We start from the raw sequence: 23,655 nt of genomic DNA on the forward strand, positions 1-23,655 counted from the left end.
CAAACAAAGAGACAGTCGGATGTCGATGGGTATTCACAGTGAAGTATAAGGCCGCAAGATAGAGAGGTACAAGGCAAGGTTGGTAGCAAAAGGGTATACTCAGACCTATGGTGTTGATTATCTGGAAACCTTTGCACCAATAGCTAAGATGAGTTCAGTTCGTATTCTTTTATCTATAGCAACCACCTATTCATAGCCCTTGTTCTAGCTTGATGTCAAAAATGCTTTCCTCAATGGTGACTTACAGGAGGAGATATATATGGACATTCCAGCAGGCTTTTATGAAAATGTTGGTAAAGGAAAGGTATGCCGACTTAGAAAATCTCTGTATGGACTGAAACAGTCACCTAGGGCTTGGTTTGACAGGTTCAGAGGGGCACTCATCCGTTTTGGATACATACAGACACAGTCTGATCACACCCTCTTTGTAAAGAGGGGAGATGCTTTGGTGTCAATTTTGATTGTGTATGTGGATGATATAATGGTGATAGGAAATGATCTGGAGGAGATTGATGATCTCAAAAAATCAATGCAGAAAGAATTTGATATCAAAGATCTTGGTGAGCTCAAATACTTCTTAGGGATTGAAGTTGCAAGATCCAAGCATAAGATCTTCATTTCACAGAGAAAGTATGTACTTGACCTGCTGCGAGAGACTGGGAAGCTGGGGACCATACCGGCAAACACTCCTATTGATCCACATCACAGAATTAATGGTGTGGATGGTGAATTGGTAAAGAATGTGGGGAGATATCAAAGAATGGTGGGCCGACTGCTGTATTTGTGTATGACACAACCAGATATTTCTTATGCTGTCAGTGTGTGAATCAGTACATGCATGCACCTCGGGTTCAGCACTAGGAAGCTATTGAGAGAATACTTGCATATCTGAAAAAGCACCCTGGCAGAGGCATTCTTTTCTCAAATCATGAGAATCTGAAGCTAGAATCCTATACGGATGCAGACTGGGCAGGATGCTTAGATAACAGGAGGTCTACATCAGGAGTGTGTACCTTTGTAGGTGGAAACTTGATCTCCTGGAAAAGTAAGAAGCAAGTAGTTGTGGCAAGGTCAAGTGCAGAGGCTGAGTATAGATCCATGGATCATGGTATCTCAAAACTTCTTTGGGTTAGATCTCTTTTGAGTGAGATTGGGGTGAAAACAAAGGAACCTATGATGTTATACTGTGACAATCAGGCTACAATCAATATTGCCCACAATCCAATTCAGCATGATAAGACAAAACACATTGAAGTTGATAAACACTTTATAAGAGAAAGGGTAACAACTGGAGAAGTGTGTTTGCCTTATGTCTCTTGAGAGTTGCAGCTGGCTGATGTTCTCACTAAAGGGGTGGCAAGGAACAAGCTTGAACATGACCTACGCAAGTTGGGAATGTGTGACATTTACTCCCAACTTGAGGGGGAGTGTTGAAGATTAATTAATTTTATGATGTTTTTCTGAGTAGATGTTTTATGTTAGTTGTTAGATAGGAGGTGGGGACCATAGTAGTTATGTGAGTCCAAATTTTATTATGTTTTTTGAGTGTTATATATGTTGTTTTATGCTTTGCCGCCCTATAAGGGCGTAATTGTCTTTGTAATGTTCTATTATTTTAGTATAAATAATAAATGAAGGGGGAGGCCAGATTATTGCTCTCTTTTCTTTCAACTTCTCTTCTTCTCTTCTTCTCCTTCTCTCTCCCTTCTCTCTTCAAGAAACTACTTTATTTCATATTTTTTTAATTCAGCAGATTGCTACTGTGCTTATACCATTTTAAGTAGATGGATTCCCAAGAGAGACACAAGGAATGGATCTAGGATCCAATTTCCCACAAAGGAAAAAAATAATGACCAAAACAGCTGCACCCCAAAGGTGCAAAGAGAAATTGAATACAATGGAGACTTGGGAAACAAAAGATGATGTGGAGCCTTGTACTCTGGTATGCAAGATTGTATATGGTTATTAAGATATGCTGCAGTGAGAATTACATCAGTCCAATACTTCTTCAGGACATGCATATGGAGCATCAAACTATGTGCCACCTCCAAAATATGTCCTGCTCGACAACCCCAAAATGTTATGGGGCAATAACTCTAATGAAGAGTGTCATGCTCAGCAAAAACCAATCGAAGAAACACCTAAGATATTTTGTTGCATTTTCGGAATGAAATATTTGAACCTCCACATGAAAGTGAGTACACACCATAGAACATCAATAGAACAGTACATATAATTCCATGTTTACAAAGAGTAATCATCAATGAAGTTGATAAAATACAGGCAGCCATTTTCAACCACAATAGTAATACAGCACCCCCACATCAAAATGAATTATATTGAATAGAGCAAAAGCTTTGTACAATTACTGAAATTACCTTTATTATGTGGGCAGATTATAAGATACATCCTACCAAAATACAAAGAAACCCACCAATACAAAACAAGAATAAAATAAGATTAAAATACAACCCTATTTACGGTGCCCACCTTTGGAGCTGCAAATCTCAGGATCTGATGGATAAAATATCCTATTAAACACCTATGTAGAAATTATATTCTCTCCAATAGCTTACCAAACTCTTTCACCTCAACCTTCACCGGATTCGCCTTTCTCTCTTCGGCAGCCAGTGATGGCAACAAACCAACAACTGAACTTATTACAGGAACTCAGCTTAGGAGACTGCAATAAATAGGATTTTATGCATTGTACCAAAGAAATTTGATTATTCTTTTAGTTGCCTCTTCCAATTATCTTAAAAGATTAAACTACCCAACCAATAAAATAAAAATTCAACACATAATGGCAACTTTAGCAAATCATTTTATTCCTTCTCTATTGTTGAAATATGCTGCAAAGGACCTAAATATTAAAACAAAGCTACACTATAAAGATAACTTCCAGTCAAATATTATGACCAGATCAATGGAGTTTTTGAAACTATATATGAAACTGAGGACATCAGATGACAATGCTTTACCTTAACAGCTGGTAGCATTGAAGAACCTTTAGCTAACTCAGCGGCTATGCATGATGCCAAAGTGCAACCAGTTCCATGAGTATTACAAGTTTTTATGCGTGATGCACGTAGCTCATGGAAATGCTCTCCTGCATAAACATGTCAAATAGCTGTACCGAATTATCCTCAACCAGTATGACTTACAAGTATTAATATTTAATTTCTAAAAAAATGAGGATGAGGAAAATACAGATGATCAAGAATTCCAAAGATTTTGTATGAAGCATACCATCAAAGAATATATCAACAGCATCCTTTGAAGCTGGGAGATCACCACCCTTGACAAGTACATTTCTGAAAGAGAAATCAATGCCCTTAGTAGCAGAATGACCATTTTAAATGATTATATTGTAATCATATGTTTGTATCTTTGCTCTTGGGAAGAAAGTTGGATACTATACTCCCCACCCAAAAAACCCATCATCAGAACGTGCATAAATGGAGCTCATCACTTCAAGCAACAAGCCTAAAAACAGGGCAATATAGAAATTTCGTCCTGACAAAGACTTGTAGCAATGCCCTTTAGGTCACTAAATTCAAAAGCCAATTGACAGAAAATTTAAGGCTCTTTGGGATCCTTTGGAGCCAACAAAAGCATATCCCAAAAAACTTGCTAGTTCTCTACATGCATTTGCTCCAAAATATGGAAAAGGGGAGCATAGAATCTATTGGGAAATCAAGAGCATAGAACCTGGAGAGCCCTTAAGACATCTCAACATCCTGAAAACTACTTCTAAATGAGGTACTTTGAGAGAATCCAAGAACTGGCTAACCACATTCACAGTAAAGGTAATGCCTGAACATGAAATAATCAAGCAAGCAAGTCTTCCAACTAACCTTACAACAATCACAAACCAAATCATCTCTTTTCTCCATGGATTTTCACTTATAACTAGTTAGCTTATGTTTGATTGTTACTAAAGCAGAATGAGTATTTAACTAACCATATCATCCCTCCTACTTTCCACCCCCTGAACATGAGAATATACTATGGGAAAAATCCTCTCCAAAAAACCTCCCAAAGAGGATCAAAGTACTTTCTTTCAAGCCCCAAGTGCTAGCTTTTAAGTTTTTCTAGAACCCTTAACTCAATTTCTCTAGTTATCTAGGGTTTTCAGAAAAATCTCCAAGAACCTGTCTTGGACCTCAAACTAAGGGTAAATTCCTCTCCAAAAACCCTCCCAAACTGGGCTGTAAAAGCTTCCAATCAATCAGCCAAATAGTTCTCCATACACATTTTGTATGGGCCTAAAAGAAATTGAATAAGATGGGAGCCTGCTCTGATACGAAGTTGCAAATTACACCAGCAATAATTCTGCAAATAGAATATGGAGAAAGAAAAGGAGGAAGAAAGAGAAGCTCAGAAGAAGACTTAGAAAGAAGAGAAGAGAATGGAAGAAAGGGAAGAGGAAGAGAAGTGTTCGATCTCTCTCTCTCTCTCTCTCTCTCTCTCTCTCTCTCTCTCTCTCTCTCTCTCTCTGTCCCTCATTTCGATTTAAATATGCTCTGAAACATTGTGTAAAGTTACACTAGTGCCCCTAGTGGGACAGTTGACTTAAAAAAATATAAAAAGAGTAAGTATTAAGGCCCATAAAGAAGGCCCACTATAGCAGAAAAAAAGCTACTAAAAAAATAAATAAAACTATGGCCCATTTGGCCCAATCTCTCTACAAAAATATGCCTTTACTCAAATCACATGAAATACAATATTTATTAATATGAGCAAAAGAAGTAGATGTAGAAGACCAACAACCAGAACAAAATAAAGGTGTTTGTGCCAAGATGCCACTCATTTCTACAGACAAGTCAGTAGTAGTAGTAGAAAGTAAACATGAAGAAGTAGGTGAAATCTGTGATTTCTCAAACTCCAAAGTGAATAACCGTCCTAACCTACGCCCCTTCCCCCCTCACCATCGTAGTTCATCGGTCCTGAATCAAACATCCATCTAAAAGAAAGAAACTATGTTACCATCCTCTACCAATTGGCCAATAGAAATTAAATTAGTAATAAGTTTTCGAACAAGAAAGGTCTTTGGGAGACAAAACTATGAAGATGAAGAAGTATAAAAAGTCAAGTCATTAATAAGCAAGAATTTAATGTTTTTCACTATTGACCATAATGATATGCTTATTCAAGAATTTAGGTTTAAAATACTAACTAGAGTATGCCCCTGTCATATGATTAGAGGCAAGAGAATCAATTACCCAAAGATGACTAGGAGAACAATAGAGGGAAGACTCACCAAACAAACCAATAGCAGAGAAGGCTGAAGAAATGGCTGAAGACACCAGCTGCCACATCTTTTCCTCAAAAATAACTCCATAGGGCTCATTTTTGAATGAAGTAGGCACTGGAGGAGAAGGGACAGTATCACCATCTGAATTGTCCATGGATGTCTGATAAGCTCGATGTTGATTTTTCTTATACCTGAAGTGTTTCCTTTAGATGGCCTAGTGGGGCATTCCGATATTATAGGTCCATGCTGCTTGCAATAGGCACAAGTGTTCTTCTTCCAACAATGTGAAACAACATGACCATATTCTTTGCACTCATAACATTAGACCTTAGAAAGATCCTTCTTTAGTTTCAGTTTGTTTGCAAAAAAGACAGCTTTAGCTCCAAAATCATGCTTCCCATGGAAGGTAGACTGAGCAAGTAGCTTCATTTCTTCCGTAAGAAGTTCCCCCAATATAATATCCAGACTTGGGAGAGTATCCCCACTCAGAATATTTGATCAAATCACTTCATATTCAGGCCTCAAGTGCATTAGAAAATGCACGATCTTTCTTTTGTCAAAGTGCTCCTCCATACTCTTGACACAACAAGCTGACAAAAAAGTCTGCCCCTGTGCACTAATTCATACTCAGTCCACAAAATGACAAAACCATCATAGTACTATTGGATCTTTTCCTCTTGGGTGTAGGAAAAGATTCCCATTTCAATTTGATATCGTCAAGATAGGTTGGACTGTTGATATACCTTCTCCATGTATTTAAACATTTCCACTATAGTCTTAAAACCAATCATTAGAAAGGCTATGTCAATCTCATTCGAGCCAAGAATCCATGATGCTATTCTTGCATAATCTATCTTCCACTATTTCAACCCTTGTTGTCAGACTTATAAGGCTTGGCCACCAAACCATCCACATAACCCAAAGACCTTGGCCCTCAACATAGAACTAGATGTGGAACTTAGATAGAGCATTTCTGCTTCCATCAAACTTGACTAATAACAGTTCCATCTTGTCTGGGGCCATTTCAATAGAAGTAACACCAAGAGCAAGTGTTGTAACAAGTAGAAAGGATAGAACCAGCTTTAAATCACCTAAAGCCAATCTAATTTAATGTGGAATAATCAGATTTCATAAAGTAAAAGCTTCCAAAAAAGTAGATCAAGTGGTAGTCCAAAAATGGAAAGTCTAGGGTTGATTCCAAGAAGATGAAATTAGAAACCCTACCAGAAATGAACCAACAAACCAGTGGTATTGGGAAAGAGAGAAGGTTTGGGCAACACCAGATCCGAGATTTCAAAAGCTATCTGAACAGGTAGAAGTGAGATCGGAGAAAAATCCCCAATCCGGTACTTCATCTTCCATGGGAAACAGAACAAATGAGTAATCCTTTAATGCACTTTAATCAAATCAAATAGCAGATAAAGAAGAGCCTTTAGCAGATCCAGATTCAAACCTGCTTCGATACCATGACAAAGACAATTCAAAAGAGACGATGAATTCAATGGGCGTATCTAACCCTCTACACGCCCAAAAGAGAAAGGACAATTGTGCCCTTCTCTAAAACAAATAAGAAATAGGATAAATACACAAGAAAGAATAAAAGATACTGTCAGTGACTCCCGTCTTAAGCAAGGACATTCTGTTTTTTAGATAAATAAAAAATATATTTAAACAAAATAGGATACAAGGAAAGGTGATAAGCAATCATCTAAATGAAAAGGAAAAAACACCCAAAGGACAATTTTGCATCCATACTACTTTCCCAAATAGGCCAAACCATCCACACAAAGTCAAACCCTCAAAATCCAAACCCCATTAAGCAAGGACAATTGTGCATCCATACTACTTTCCCACACTAAAGTCTTAAGCAACTCTATCTCCTACCGTAAAGATTTCAGCATAGAATAATACAGTGTCAGTGACTCCCCTGTCTTAGATTATTCACATCATTCTTCAATTTTTAAGCTCTTGCTACATTCATCTTCTAAGAATACATTTCAGCCAAATTAACCCATACTTCTTTGGCTGAATCCATCAATATATGATGCTTACTGATGTGTGGTTGCATGGAATTCACAAGCCATCCAACAACCATATAATTTTGTCGCGTCAACTTCACACAAGTAGGGTCTGTCTTCTCTGGCCTCTTACTACTGCTTGTAAGAAACTCTAATTTTCCCTTACTGCAAACATAGATACTAGACTAAGATCACTCCAAGTCATTGTTTTAAAAGGCGTACATAATTTGCCTCTATCAATGATCAATTAGTGATTTAAAGCAAAATAATATGTATTTTTATAATTTAAAACATGTAGAAAAAACACTTCAATAATTATGGGCCAAATAAAAAAGTAAAAATGAAAAACAATAAGGGAAATCAAATTTTATTAGTTTTTCTTAGTGCTTTAAGAGATTTCAATGCAAAAAGGACTAATCAAGTTCTTAGTTCCTTCTGGAATTTGGATAAATCAAGTGAAGTTTTTCTTGTTATTCTAAATGTAATGTCCCAAGTGTTATTTTTCTCATTTCTTCTCCTAATTGATTTTTAATAATAATAATAATAATAATAGATCAAATCAACTAAGTTGTTTCCTTTCTTCTTGTTGGTCGGGCTGTCTTAATATGTTTATTTATCTCAATTGGGTCTTTAGTCTTTTGTTATTGGGCCTTAGTTATTGAGCCTAATCTTATTTAGTGTTTTTTATTTATCTAGGTGTCCCATCACTAATCAAAGGCATTCTAGTCTATTTGTGTAACATTATGTAATACACTTATTAATAATAGAGTAGGGCCAGCTGAGAGATTATTGCCGCCATTCTCAACTCTACTTCTTCTTCTTCTTCTCTTCTCCTTCAGCAGCTTCTTTCCAGCAAACATGGTATCAGAGCTCTAATCTTTCACCTGGTTACAACCGCCGCTTCATCTTCTACTCGTATCCAACTCTCTTCCTCTTTTCTATCTTGGTTGCTGCAAAGAAACCCTAGGGTTGGTCGTAGAACACAGTAGGACCTACATCTAAAGTTTCCCTTGGTTGTAGGGTCCAAGGGGAGTTAGTCCCAGAAGCGATGCCCTAATAGACTCAGTACAGCAGATTGTGGCCATTCAGTTAAGAGAGATCTGTGGAACAGATCTAGGTGGGAGGACTGATCTCGGCAGTCCTAGAACTGGTCGTGGCAGAGATTACAGTGTGTGATAGCAGTGATTAAAGCACAGCAGAAGTCTGGACTGATTACAGTGTGCGACAGCAGTAATTAGAGCACAGTGCAGCAGTGTGGTGCTCGTGGTTTCAGCTCTGTTACGGATTCTCTGGACAGAGTTTGCAGTGCAGCAAGTTCCGTAAGTCTGAAACAGTTCTCTGTATATTGTGTTTACAGTTTTGATCTTTGCAAGTAGGAGAAGATGTCTTCTATATCCGGGGAAGTGTCTTCTAGAGATGTTAGGACTAGTGGGAGGTCCCCTAATCTAGAGAATCCAAATCTGCACAGCCTGAAGATTACTAATGTGTTGTTGGATGAGTATAACTTCAGAGAATGGTCTGTTTCAGCCATGCTCTTCATCACATCCCGGGAACTCACTGGTTATTTGGATGGGCAGAAGAAGGAACCTGAAGTGGGTAGTGTTGATTATGCAGTTTGGCGTAAGGAGAATGCTACAGTTATGTCCTGGCTACTTGCTTCAATGACTCCAAGGGTAGCTAGGATTGTTCAACATTTCTCCACTGCTGCCAAGATACGGGAGAAAGTGTCTAAAACTTATGGGCAGAGAAAAAATAATGCCAGAATTTATAGATTGAATCAAGACATTGCTGCCTTGAGGCAAGGGGATATGATTGTTGCAACATATTTTGCTACCTTAGAAGGACTATGGGAAGAGCTAGATCATCACCTCATTCTTGATTGGGAGAATGCCAGAGACAAGGAAAAGCATGACAAACAAATTGAAGAGGGCAGAGCATTTAAATTTTTGGCTAGCCTAGATCCAATATGTGAAAGCATAAGGTCCCAAATTCTGGGAAGGGATGAAATGCCATACTTACATCATGTCTACTACCTCGTGAGGAATGAAGAGGTTAGGAGAAAAGAGATGCAAGTTGATACTCAAACTAAGCCAGCTGAACAGTCTATGGAACATTCGGCCCTAATTTCTACAAATCAAAAGGGGAATAAGTACTCGGACGAGAGACACTGAAGTGCACCCACTGTGGAGGAGAAAGGCATGTGAAAGAGACTTGTTGGGTTCTCTATCCACATCTGAAACCAGCTGCTTCGAAGAAAGATAAGAAGCATCAGAAGGGTCAAGCTGCAAGTGGGAATCTGGTTGCTAGTCACAGTGGTGATGGCTCAAAACACTCATCCACAGTTATTTCCTCTTCCATGGGACAAATTGCTAATTCCCCCGGACACGGGTCCTTGGGTTTCACTACTGATGAGGTAGAGGTACTTAGCCGGAAACTAGCCCGTCTAAGAACCAATTCTCTTGCTTCCACCTCCCTTGCCAGATCAGGTACTGCCTCTGCTTTTAGTGCAACTAGTTCTATTGATCCTGCTTCTTGGATTATTGGTTCCGGTGCAACTGACCACATGACACATATGCCTTCTCTATTTTCTTCCTATCATTTATTGTCTGGTCAAGATAAGATGAGGGCTGCTGATGGTTCCCACTCTACCATCTCTGGGAAAGGGGTGATTGACCTAAGCAAGGGCCTCTCACTCAAATTTGTCCTACATGTTCCCAATCTTTCTTCAAATCTCTCATCTGTTTCAAAGCTTACCAAGAATTTGAATTGTAGCATATCTTTTTTTCCTACTCATTGTGTCTTTCAGGACAGATTGACGAAGAGAACGATTGGGAGCGGTCATGAGTGTGGAGGCCTCTACTACCTTGATGCAGACATCAGTTCGGCCTTACAAACACCTGCTACTAGTAGTCAGTCCAATGTGGAGTCAATAGCTAGGTTACATTTGTGGCATGCTAGGCTAGGTCATTTACCTTTTTCATCATTAGAAGTGTTGTTTCCGGAATTATTCAAAGGTGTTTCAAGTCAAAATTTAGTTTGTGAAGTCTGTCAGTTATCAAAACAAAGTAGAACTGTTTATCCAATTTCTAGTAATGAAATTCAAGCTTCTTTTGATTTAGTCCACTCTGATGTTTGGGGCCCTTCACCCATTATTTCTGTTGATGGCTTTCAGTACTTTATCAGTTTTATTGATCACTACTCTCGATGCACATGGATCTACTTGTTAAAAGGACACGATGAAGTGCCACGGGTAACCATGGCGTTTTACAAAATGGTTGAAACACAATTTGGCAAGAAAATTAAACAATTCAGGTCTGATAATGCAGCTGAATACTTTGAAAGGTCATTGAATCTGTTTATGGAGGATGCTGGAATGATCCATCAATCATCTTGTGCTAGTACCCCCCCAACAGAATGGGGTTGCTAAGCGCAAGAATAGACACCTATTGGAGACTGCTCGAGCCTTACTATTTCAGCACAAGGTTCCCCAAAACTATTGGTCTCAAGCAGTCCTTACTGCATCATATCTGATAAATCGAATGCCATCCAAGGTATTGGGGATGAAAACTCCTTTCTCTATCCTTTGCCCTCATCTTCCAAACTTTTCTCTTCCACCGAGATTCTTCGGTTGTGTATGCTTTATACATGTAAAGGATCCAAAGAAAACCAAACTGGATCCTAGGGTTACAAAAGGAATCTTTTTGGGGTACTCTCCTACATAGAAGGGTTACAAGTGTTATGATCCAGTCACCAAGAAAAAATATGTCACAAAGGATGTGGCTTTTTGAGTCTCAATCCTATTTTCATTCTTCCCAGAATCCTCTTCAGGGGGAGACTAGCGGGATGGAAGAGGATTCTTCTATTCCTTCCTTCTTTGTGCCTCTTTCCTCCTCGGATCTTCCACCTTCTCCTCCTGATCCTCCAAGTTGTGGTATCCCGGGTGAATCTAATGAGGCTCCCATTGCACCAGCTACTACTAGTGATGTTGCAGATGTTACTGAAGACTCCAGAAGGCAGTAGAAAGATATAAGAATCACCTACAACAGAAGGAAAAAGGGTCCTCCAACTCATGACAGCAACCAATTGGACTCGGATCAACCTGTCTCAGCAGCCCCAGGTAATCCTATTACACATCCCTCTGACTTGGATCTTCCTATTGCCCTTCGTAAGCCTACCCGTTCTTGTACTATCCGACACCCCATTGCTGATTTTGTGTCTTACTCACATTTGTCTCCCCGTTATTGTTCTTTTGTGTCTGCTCTCTTTTCTGCGCATATTCCTACTAAGTATTCAGAGGTAGTATCCAACCCAAGATGGAAAGAGACTATGGACAAAGAAATGAAAACCTTAATGAAAGCAAGGACTTGGGAATTAGTGGATCTACCGGAAGGGAAAAGCACTGTTGGATGCAAGCGGGTGTTCACTGTAAAGCATAGGGAGGACGGGTCCATTGAAAGGTACAAGGCCAAACTTGTAGCAAAAGGGTTTACTCAAAAAGAAGGGATTGACTACAAAGAAACCTTAGCTCTAGTAGCAAAACTCAACACAATCTGATTTCTATTGTCATTAGCTGCAAATTTCTCATGGGAGCTACATCAGTTGGACGTGAAGAATGCCTTCCTAAATGGTGACCTACATGAAGAGGTATTCATGGATCCTCCACCAGGTTATGGATCCTCGAGATTGGTTTGAGAAGCTTTGTGAGGCCATGAAGAAAGGTGGTTATACTCAAAGTGGGGCAGATCATACCTTGTTCATAAGGAAGAAAAATGGAAAACTTACAACACTTATTGTATATGTGAATGACATGGTGATTACAGGGGATGATCAGGAAAAGATTAAAAGATAAAGGAGTTCTTGGCTGCTGAATTTGAGATCAAAGACCTGGGTCAGCTGAGATACTTCCTTGGGATTGGAATTGCTAGATCAAAAGAAGGCATCTACATATGTCAGCGGAAATATGTCCTTGATCTTCTACAAGAGACAGGCATGATGGGGTGTGGGCCAGTAGATACTCCAATAGAACAGAATCATGGCCTATAGGAATCAGTACGGGAGGACTACCTTGATAAGGAAAGATACCAAAAACTGGTGGGGAAGTTGATCTATCTGTCCCTCACTCGCCCTGACATTGCTTATGTTGTACATGTTGTCAGTCAGTTCATGCACACTCCTAAAGTCCCTCACATGAAAGTTGTGGAAAGGATTCTCAGATATTTGAAGTTTTGCCCGGGGAAAGGGATGCAGATTGGGCTGGCTCTGTTGAGGACAGGAAGTCCACTTTCAGGTACTGCACCTTTGTTGGAGGAAATCTAGTTACATGGAAGAATAAAAAACAAAATGTGGTTGTTAGATCAAGTGCAGAGGATGAATATCGAGCTATGGCTCATGGTGTTGCTGAACTTTTGTGGCTTAAGATCCTTCTTGGTGAACTTGGAATAAAGATCAAGTGCCCTCTCAGGTTGTACTGTGACAACAAGGCTGCCATCAACATTGCAAATAACCCAGTGCAACATGATAGAACGAAACATATTGAGATAAACCGCCACTTTGTCAAAGAAAGAATAGTCTCAGGAGAACTATGCATTCCTTATACTCCCTCCGAGATGCAGATCGCAAATGTTTTAACTAAAGGGCTAGCTACAGTAAAATTCTTGGACTTACTTGGCAAGCTAAACATGATTGGCATCCATGCTTAGCTTGAGGGGGAGTGTTGGTTCGGCTGTCTTAATATGTTTATTTATTTATGTTGGGTCTTTAGTCTTTTGTTAATGGGCCTAATCTTATTTAGTGTTTTTTATTTGTCTAGGTGTCCCATCACTAATCAGGGGCATTCTAGTCTATTTGTGTAACATTATGTAATACACTTATTAATAATAAAGTAGGGCCGGCTGAGAGATTATTGTCGCCATTCTCAACTCTCCTTCTTCTTCTTCTTCTTCTCTTCTCCTTCGGCAGCTTCTTTCTAGCAAACACTTCTAAATTATTTTTATACAAGAAATATAAAATGTTTATAATTGTTAGTCGATTAGTTATTATTTTAGTTAATGCTTAAATGCCAAAACTTATTGCCTATAAACTTCTAGTTTATGGATATGTGTACCTTCTATCATTTTAATTTAGTATATTATATGTTATTTTCATCAATTTACAAATTTTAATTAATTTTTTTTCTTAAACTTTGAGGCTTAGTGCCTCACCTTTTTGGGCCATTACGCCTCAACTATGCCTTTAGCCTTTTAAAACCTTGCTCCAAGTAATTAATCTCAAATAATCTTATTGAGGTCATAGTATTCAAAAACTGATCTACAAACCCACTTGGACCAAGTATAAGAAATAAAAAGGTCCAAATAAGAATAAAATACAATAGCCAAACTGTCAACATAAATGTTCATGTGAACATGAACAGGTGTTACCATGACCATTCAGAATGTTGTTATTATTATTGTTATTGCTATTGGTATTGCACTTGTCCTTGTTATTGTTATTATTATATTTGTTTTTGGGAATAATCACAAGCAACACATGTGCAGTTTTACTAGTATATAAATGTGGCTAGCAGAGAAACAGACTCTTTATATATGACAGGAACAATTTAGATTTGACATGCAATTTCTGCTACTGGGAACAAAAAACATGAGGATCTGAAACGAACAAAGGATAATTTGTCCATGAACATAGGCCTCTATTAGCTACCATATGAAGAGATCACGATCTATAATATACCATATGAACCTGCAAAGAACTGTTAAAAGATAAGAAAAACCTTATTATAATGATGGCTTCAACACCTTCCTATATAAGTTGTAAGATAAAAGCTCAATTGCTTCACAAAATGAACACTGCTTTTAGAAACTAATTTTTTGAAACTGTGTCCAAGAAACTAACCTTGGGCCCAGACTTTGTATTGATTTTGCAGCAGAATACATGTCAGAGACTGTTTCCAACTGCACACCACCTAACAAAGCAGATGCTTCCTTCAAATTTGGGGTCACAATATCAGCCATTGGAAGAAGTTCCTCCCTACAGTCCATCATTCAGGAAAACTTAATTGCATGAGAACCTGTGAAAGCTAGTGGAGAATTTTATTAAAAGATAGAAGGATAGTGCAAAAATGAATGACAAGATATCACCACCATATACAGCATAATTGATCAATAAAATTCCAAACAAGATCCTTCCACATAACAAAAAGGCCTCCTTAAGCAAATCCCACCTCCATGCTTCCACCCACCTTTGCTTCCCAAAAGCAAACATACTCCAACCATCAATTATCAACACCTGCATAAACTAATTTCTTTACCTCCACCAATCTCAATATTGACTGCAAACCTGACAAATAGCATCTCCATGCCATTCAACACAACCATCTCCCTCCCATCAAAACAAAACCTATCTCTTCTGACCCCTAACTCCTAATTACAATCAATTTGGAGACCACTATGACACACCATCTTAAATCTAAACAATTCGCATAAGGAACTATCCATATAGATCCATGTCTTTTTTCCAACTCCAAAAGCACTTTCTGTATCAGCAACAACTATCCTAGAATAATCTTGACGTAGAACTGGGAAACTGATCCAAATCAACTTTTTTTTGCCTAAAAAACTAAGAAAAATCAGTAGGTAACCTATAGGGGTACTCCAATAAGGACTTTTAACTCCTAAGCAACTCTATTAAGACTTTCCTAATCATACTAAAAACTAATTTAATGTAAAGATATGAGAAATTACTAAAAATAGAAGTATGAATTTACTATGCAAGGGTTGTGTTCCAGAGCTCACTAGGTTTAGCAGTGAACTCGGCCAAGCCTTTTCACAAAGGCTGGGCCGAACCCATGTGGACTTATGTGAGGTCATTGTGGGGTCCCATGCCATATAAATCAGGCCTAAGTTGGCTATGCAACATCTTGGGTCGTAAGCCTTTGAAATAAATGGGCCGAAGACCCATAATTAATAAGATTAAGTAAATTGTCACATGACAACTGCTTTGGATCAAATCTAGGTTTGGAAATGAGTATAGGGAACCCATTCTCTTAAGAGGATAAGGCTTATCTCTTAATAGAGTCCAGATCTAAATTAGATTTGTATAATCTCCTAATTTGATTAGGAGAGTGCCCCATAAGGAGATAAAAGAGGGTGAACCAGACTAGAACACCACTCTCTCTTGTTCTCTCTTGTTCTCTTTTGTCTTCCAAGAAACCCAATCACGACCTAGGCTTTCAAGAACTTATTTAGACCAGTTTTCTTCTTTGTTTTTGCAAGAAAAACTCAAAAGAAAATCAGGCTCACTTACCTCATTCGGTTCAAGCAAGTTGGATCACAGTTTTGCTAAAAACAATGTTGCTGAACTAGCTTCACCTACCAATTGCGCCATCTTCAGTGGAGGCTGGTTTTAGGACTGATTTGAGTGTGAACTTCCACTTTGGTATCTGCATATGTGGAATCCGTATCAGGTATACATCTCCTTCTTTGTTTGGTTTCAAATCTGGTCCAATTTAGTGCAAGATCAATCTGGAAAATTCAGTTTTCAAATTCACCCGGAAATCAATTCCCGTAAGGGATAGAAAAATTTTTGAAATTTCACCCAGCCATCTAGCACGATTCAGCCATCCGTATGATGGATTTTAAACCCTTTCAACAGTGGTATCAGAGTACTAGGTTCAGCTCTTGCACTGAACCAAACCGGATTTGAACCCAAACTCAAATCGGCAAGAACTAGTCTAGCCAATTCGAGCAGTTAGCAGAAACCTCTGAGAATTTCTCAAAGTGGGTCAATGATCTGAAATTTTTTTAATATATATTCTGATATATTATAGAATTGTTCTATTAGGGATTCTTGAATTCTTGGGCTGAAAGTATGATGGAGATCAAACTCTTGAGGGTGGCAAGATCTGTGCACACCAAATTTATTAATTTGATTATTTAGTTTATAATTAATTATTTTTCTTTTCTACAAAGAATGTATTAGGTTTTTCTGATGTAAGCAATAGAAATTAGGGTTTTCTATTTTTTTACTTCGTAGAAATCGCCGAAACTTGCAGAAAAAATAGAGATTGCAGATGGAGATTGATCGGTAGATTGCAGTTTCGCAGGGATGCAGATTTTTGTCCGGATTGGATTTAGACCATCACACTATCAACCCTAGCCAATTATTTCTGATTATCTGCTATTTATTTGATGATATGATTGTGAATCGTAACTGAGAATTTCATATCATTACCTATGTGAATTGATGCATGTTTTGGACACCAAACACTAGGTTGATCTGACCTAGTTTTGGTCCAATCTTGTTGGGCCAAACCTATGATTCTTTGGGGTCTGATCATAGCCCCTAGGATCATTGCTTAAGTGACCCAAAATCAACCTAGGCCAGGGGTTTGATGGCTCATTGCATGGACCAATTCGGCCCATACTTGAAAAACCCTTTTATGTTAGATTAAAGCAAGACTAGCCCATTTCAGCATTGACTGCTATATGGGTCGAACTGCTTTTTGCAATTTAGCCCATTAATCAAGATAAAACTATTAGATAATTTGGTCCATTGATCTGATCATGTGTTAATCTAAATGGATCTGGGTTTCACAAGTTTTAAATTGATATGGATCAATTATGTATGTGTATGTGATGTGCTGAATGGATGTGATTCGTTCATGGGCTATAAGTGCTTGACCCATGTATTGACTTATGTGGCTTTCCACGATCATCATGGCTAAATGCACATCGTTGTCATGATGTCCATGGATCATTGCATGATCTCCTTTTCTAATGGGCCCCATCAATAGCTTCCTCCCCAAGAGGAACCTCATGGGAACCCTAGCCCATTATGGCCCATTCAAATCTGACTTTATGAAAGTCAGTAGGAGCCACTAGGTATGACTTAAATCTGACCTAAGGACTGATATACATGTTCCCTCATGATTAATATAAGTGCAATGAAATAGGAAATATAATAAGATGACATCTCTAAAGGCCTTCCATCATTAGCATGAAATTGGGTTGACTTGGTGGATGGAGATGCACTATAAAATTGGGCTATCCATTTCATTGAGACAGTCGGTGGGATTGCTTCATGAGATGATAGGGGCATAATACAGTAGTGGAAGGGACCTATCCTAAAATGGAAGACTCTTCCATGGTACCTTGGGGCTCCCGATATGACGGGTATACACTTGTCAATTAAAAAGGTTTAACCAAAAATGGCAATGAACCTTGTCTGATAGAGGCCAAAGGGAAACAGTTGGTGGGCCGATGCATTTATGTGATTTCCCACATTTCTAGGGACATGAACTATGTCCTCATCACTGAGATAGGAGCGAAATCTCAGAGATGAACAAATGGAGATGGAACATAGATAAAAGTCCATTTTATGAAAGAAAGGGAAACAGTTGGTGGGCCGATGCACTTATGTGATTTCCCACATTTCTAGGGACATGAACTATGTCCCCGTCACTGAGATAGGAGCGAAATCTCAGAGATGAACAAATGGAGATGGAACATAGATAAAAGTCCATTTTATGAAAGATAACATGAAACAATATTAATGTCGTGGTCCTCATGGACTAATTAATCATGCCTTTTATCAGAAATGGCACACGGACAATTCGCTAAATTATTAGACGACGACAAACTGAAAGGACCCAATTATGCAGGCTGATTTCGAAACTTAAACCTAGTCCTCACGTCCAAGAAATTGGACAAGGTTGCTAAAAACCTAGCACCGGAACATCCGGGTGATAGGGCTTCTAAGACAATGAGGGAATATCAGGAATGGGAAGAGAAAAATTCTCTTGCCTGGTGTTATGTCATTGCCTCCTTGGATAATTCTATCCAAAAGCAATTTGACAAAATTGATATCTGCAAAGATATCCTAGGTAGTCTAAAAACCATGTATGAGGAACATAATCGTTCTGCAAGACAAAAGGTCCTCAAGTTGTTGATGACCACGAGGATGACCAAGAGCCAACCAGTTCATGACCATGTCATGCGGATGATAGGTTATATAAATGAATTAGAGGCTCTTGGCTCCCAACTTGATGATGACACCAAGATTGATCTCGTCTTAAAATCTTTACCCTCGTCCTTCAATCAGTTTGTCATGAACTACAATATGAACAAGCTAAAAGTTAGCTTGTAGGAGCTTGGCAATATGTTGCAAAGAATTGAAGAACTGATTAAGAAGGATAAGCCGATAGCCATGCTTGTTGAAGGTGGCAGATTTGGTAGGAAGAAAATGAAGGGTGAGAAGAAACCTTCAGAAAAATGGAGGCAAAACGAAAAAGTAGAAGAGAGAAGTCATCTGATGAATGTCACTTCTATAAGCAGACTGGACACTAGAGGAATTGTCCTCAATATCTATAATCCCGCAAGAACAAAAAAGGTAATTTCGAATCTCTTGTCATAGAGACCAATATGTTGGTCACTTCTGCATCTTGGTGTATTGACTTTGTGCTTCAATTCATGCATTTTGCAAGGGTTCAAGGAAAAAGGTTGATTGATGACGAAGTTGTGCTTTACTTGGGGATGAGTGCAACTATTGCAGTTGCTGCTATCAAAATAGTAGATTTAATTTTTAAAGAAGGAATTGCGACATTAAAAGATTGTCTTTATGTGCATTTACTTAGAAGAAATTTGATTTCAGTTTCTATGTTATGTAAGGATGGTTATTTTGTTTTATTTAGTAATAAGATTGCAATTAAATTGAATAACAAATTCTTTACTTACAGAGAACTTGAGAATGGTCTTTATGTACTCCATCCTTCTCTACAAACAAATGTGATTGAAACCGTATCGGAATGCATCCTCAATAAAAGAAGTGATACAATTAATCACACGTGCCTGTAGCATTACCGACTTGATCATATTAATATAGAACATATCACAAGATTGGTGAAAGATGATCCTCTAGATTTTCTCACTATGGAAGATCTACCAACTTATAAACCTTGCCTCCAAAGCAAGATGACAAAAAGGCCATTTACAGGTAAGCCTGAAAGAAGTACGAGCACACTTGACCTCATATATACTAATGTATGTGGTCCCTTGAAGGTTAAGACATGAGACTAACATTATTATTTTATAACTTCCACCGATAATTATTCTCGGTATGGTTATGTGTATCTAATGAGACATAAGTCTAAATCCTTTGAAAAGTTCAAGGAGTTTAGGCAAGAAGTCGAAAAATAGTTGCGGAGATCAAAACTCTTCGACCAGATCAAGGAGGTGAATATCTTTCCGACAAATTCAAAGACTACTTAAAAGACAATGAGATTATATCACAGTTGTCTCCTCTTTCTACACCACAATTAAACAATGTTAAAGAGAAAAAATCGGACTCTACTATATATGGTCCAATCATTCCTCGTCCATTCAGAATTACCCATATCCTTTTCGGGGCATGAATTGGAGACTGCAATTTACGTGTTGAACCGTGTTCCAACTAAGTCGATTCCTAAGACTCCTTTTGAGCTATGGACTAGTAGGAAACTAAGTCTGAGACACTTGAAAATATGGGGTTGTCCAGCAACGTCAAAAAGGCAAGTGCGGACAAATTGGAATCCAAAACTAGTTGCCTATTTGTAATCTACCCCAAGGACTCCATAGGGTATCTGTTCAATGACCCACAAGAACAAAAATTGTTTGTTAATCGAAATGCCTACTTCTTAAAGGAGAATTACATCCTAAACAATCATCATCAAGAAGTTGCTCTTCATGAAGAGAGCTCAGGAATAGTGGGAGATAATCCATAGATTCCAGATAATAATATCTAGCTTAGAAGATTTACCCAGGTTTCTAAACCTCTAGTACGTTACGGCTATGATCAAGAAAATTACTTGATGGAAGCTTCGAACAGTGAGGAAGATCCTGTGACATATATGGTATGTTGGATGGACTCAATGAACTCGATGAAAACCAACGGAGTCTGGACTCTCGTGGTGTTAGACAGTTTTGTATGCCCTTAGCTTCAATCAAAATGATGTACTTTATAAGTTTATTGTAAATGAATAAAAGTAGATATTTGATTCATGTTCCCTTGGTATGTTTCTGTGTAATACTCTTAAACTAGACACTTAATGAGACTCGTGTTAGTTTAGAATGTTCACAGCCTGTGTGTCGGTCTGAGGAGACCTATCCTGACAAGGCTGACACTATGGTGCCACCAAGTCAGTTGGGGTGGCCTGTCTCAGCTGCCAGGGTGAAACCCTAGGCATTTACAGTGTAGGATTAATTGAATCTTTGAACTGGACCAGATTTCCAGTATTGCCCTGTACCTTGGAGATTGATGGGCAAAACTGGAAAGTTACACCCGACCCCTAGACTCGATTATGATACTACACTAGGTGTCGGATTATGTTGTCATTGATGTGCCAATTAGTGAGATCCTTAGTGGGGGTCAAAACCTAGGTATGTTGGGATAGTCTGAGAATTCATCTGAGTGGGTGATCATAGTGACAGGATCGGCCCCTTTGTCGGACAAAGGAAATGATCGGGGATGCACTCTCACTAATGGAAACCAAGACTGCAGGCAGTCGATTTCAATCGTTGATATTTCTTTTGCAAAATATATTTTATATGAAATATAAAAGTATATATATTATGGTTTCGAAATGATTTGCAAAAGGTTTTAATTCCCGACATCCATATAAGCAGAGAGTGCAACACTGTTCCTTGCATCCGAGGGAGAGGTCCTCTCTTGTCGGGCAGTGTATAATCATTATGGGCTGAGAAGTTAAATGTAAGACCATTGAGGATAATACCTGATGGGCAAATCTTGCATCTACCCACAGTCCCTGGGTGTTACAAGGTGGCTTGGCCAAGGGACCACTTAGGGTAAGTGTTGGGCCCATAGAGCCCATGAGATGGATTTCAGGGGGTGCACTGTCCTTAACAGTGTATTCGGCCAGGCCTTGCAACAGAGGCTGGGCCGAACCCATGTGGCTGATGTGTAGAACAATGTTTGGGTCCCACACCATACAAGGAAGCCCAACTGGGCAGCAATATGGAAGGCTAAATGAATACATAACCTTAAATGGGCCTTAAGCCCATTTCAAACTGGGCTAATTTGATTAGTCACTTAAAGGGGCAAATTATGAGATGGATCAGCTGATAAGATTGGGCCCAGACCCTATCCACTTAGAGAATCCAAGATCTAAATAAAATTTAGATATGGAAGCCTCCTAATTAGATTAGGAGATGACTGATCTAATCTACAAATAAGATAAGGGTTATCCCTTATCACTTAAAGGGACTTCTAATCCAAATATGATTTGGGTTAGCAACTCCTAATGGGATTAGGAGCTGATCCCTTTAAGTCTATAAAAGGAAGAGGGGGCGGCAGCCTTTAGACATGCAACCAACACACTCTTGTCTTCTGAGCTGAGATTACAAGAAGAGAGAATTCTGCACCCTGCAAATACTCTCTTGCCGCATCCTTCCTGCAACCGCCGCCTCCAGCAGTTCGATCTCCAGTTCTTGGGAGAAATCAAGATTTGATCTTGATCCAATCTTTTGGAGAAAAGATTGGTTGGAGCTGTATTCACAAGCCACCCAGTTGATTCTTGCGAAGGGTCAAGTTCTTTTGGAAGAACACTACTAGTTCTGCTCCACCCTGCACTGCGCCATCTTCAGTGGGAGCAGATTTTGGATCCTTCCTTGGGCGTGAACACCTCCATTGGGAGATACTGCTTCTCTGTATCAGGTATAATCCCTCCCTACTCCTTTTGGTTCAAATCTGATTCAGTTTATGGTTCAAGAATGATCCTTGAAAATGTGATTTTCTAAATAGGGAATGCGGTTCCCAGTTGAAGGGAGAGAAACTTTTGAAATTCGCCCCCTTATTCCACAATCTTTGGGCGTCCATGTGATGGATATCTTATCCCCTTCAGTGGTATCAGAGCTATGGTTCAAATCTTGAACCCATGGTTCAAATCTTGAACCATTCTATTTCAGATCTGAACCTGTGCAAATGGGCAGAAGGCGTTCTACCCAATTTGCGTAGATATGGGTTTTGGGAAATTTGTTCCCAAAATTGATGGGTGAATAATCTGAAATTAATTTTATATAAATCTGATTATTGTTTAGAATAGTTCTTTATGATTTTCTTGATTTATGGACTATTCGTACGAGAGATCGAATTTTGATTTGCGCAACGAGAACTGCAAGATTTGCAGTTTCTTGATTTATTTATTACATTTGGTCTGTAAATAATTTTTTTTATTTTAGACTCAACGTATAGGCACTCGATCTGATGTAATTATTAATAGAAATAGGATATCTATTTTTTTTTATCGAAGTTGGCGGCGCAGAAAGGGAGATTTCACAGAGAAGGAGATTTCGCAGATGTGACATTCACTAACTGCGAACTGCAAATCTATGATCTAACCTCTGTTTTGTAGGATGGATTGTGCAAACCCTATCAGTTATTTAATTTCAGATTATTTTCTTGAATTAAAAATTTAATTAAAGATCAAACCCTAGACCCATTCGAACCAAGATTTGTTCAAACTGTTTGGACCAAATCTTGGGTTCAATCAAGGCGGAAAGTCAACCCTAATTTTTCCCACTAATGGGCCAGAGGATTGATATTTAATTAAATGGTTAATTCGGCCCAACCTATAAAGGCCCAATTTTAAATAGTTAAAACTACCAAAAGCCCACTTCAAAGTATAAAGCTATATGGGTCGAACTGGGCAACCCTACTTCAGCCCATATACCTAGATAATATTAATGGTTAATATTATGGATTCAAAACGGGCTTCCAATGGGCCTTACAAATAATTAATTGATTGGATCAATTTATCCCTACATGAGATGTTTGGATGTGTGATGTGCTACGTACATGGGCCATAAGTGCTTGGGCCATGCTCATTCGATAGTGGCTCTTGCGCACACCATGGCTGAATGCACATCATTGCCATGGTGTCCCTTTTAGTCATTGGATGACCTCCCTCAGTGGTGGGCCCCACACCACATCAAGAAGTTACGTGCGGAACACTAGCCGATTTAAGAACCACCAAAATCTGACTTTATGAAAGTTAGTAGGAGCCACTTTGGTTAGACCTAAATCAAACTAGGGCGTAATTAACTGTTTCCTCCAGCTAATATGAGTGCATGTGATAGGGAGATTCATATGATGAACTCTCTAAAGGCCTTCCATCATTAGCATGAGGATGAGTCCTTCAGTAATGAGGAAATGCACCAGAAAATGAGCTATCCATTTGCTGCTGGGCTTGTCTAAGTGTTTCATAAGATGATAGGGGCGTCATAGACCGATGTGGGAGGGGCTTCACCGGAAAATGGGAACTCTCTCATGGTACCTTGGCTTTCACGAATATGATGGGTAACCACTCATTGGACAGAAAGGTTTACCTGAAACGGC

General features: G+C 38.8%; 1 protein-coding gene across 3 annotated transcripts in view; it reads right to left on the minus strand.

Annotated features, from left to right (window-relative positions):
* TH1 (thiamine biosynthesis protein) overlaps positions 1-23,655 on the minus strand; it is a 64,075-nt gene that overhangs the window by 22,229 nt on the left and 18,191 nt on the right. For all 3 annotated transcript variants that reach the window (XM_088961476.1, XM_088961477.1, XM_088961478.1), the window contains 3 exons: positions 14,164-14,298; positions 3,250-3,314; positions 2,982-3,109 (listed from right to left, as the gene is read on the minus strand). In XM_088961476.1, coding sequence (XP_088817602.1) covers positions 2,982-3,109; positions 3,250-3,314; positions 14,164-14,298 — 328 coding nt within the window. The remainder of the gene's footprint in view (positions 1-2,981; positions 3,110-3,249; positions 3,315-14,163; positions 14,299-23,655) is intronic.

This window comes from Nelumbo lutea, chromosome 1 (assembly GCF_056320005.1).
Source record: "Nelumbo lutea isolate HS-2025 chromosome 1, American lotus-T2T, whole genome shotgun sequence".
NCBI classification, from domain to species: domain Eukaryota; kingdom Viridiplantae; phylum Streptophyta; class Magnoliopsida; order Proteales; family Nelumbonaceae; genus Nelumbo; species Nelumbo lutea.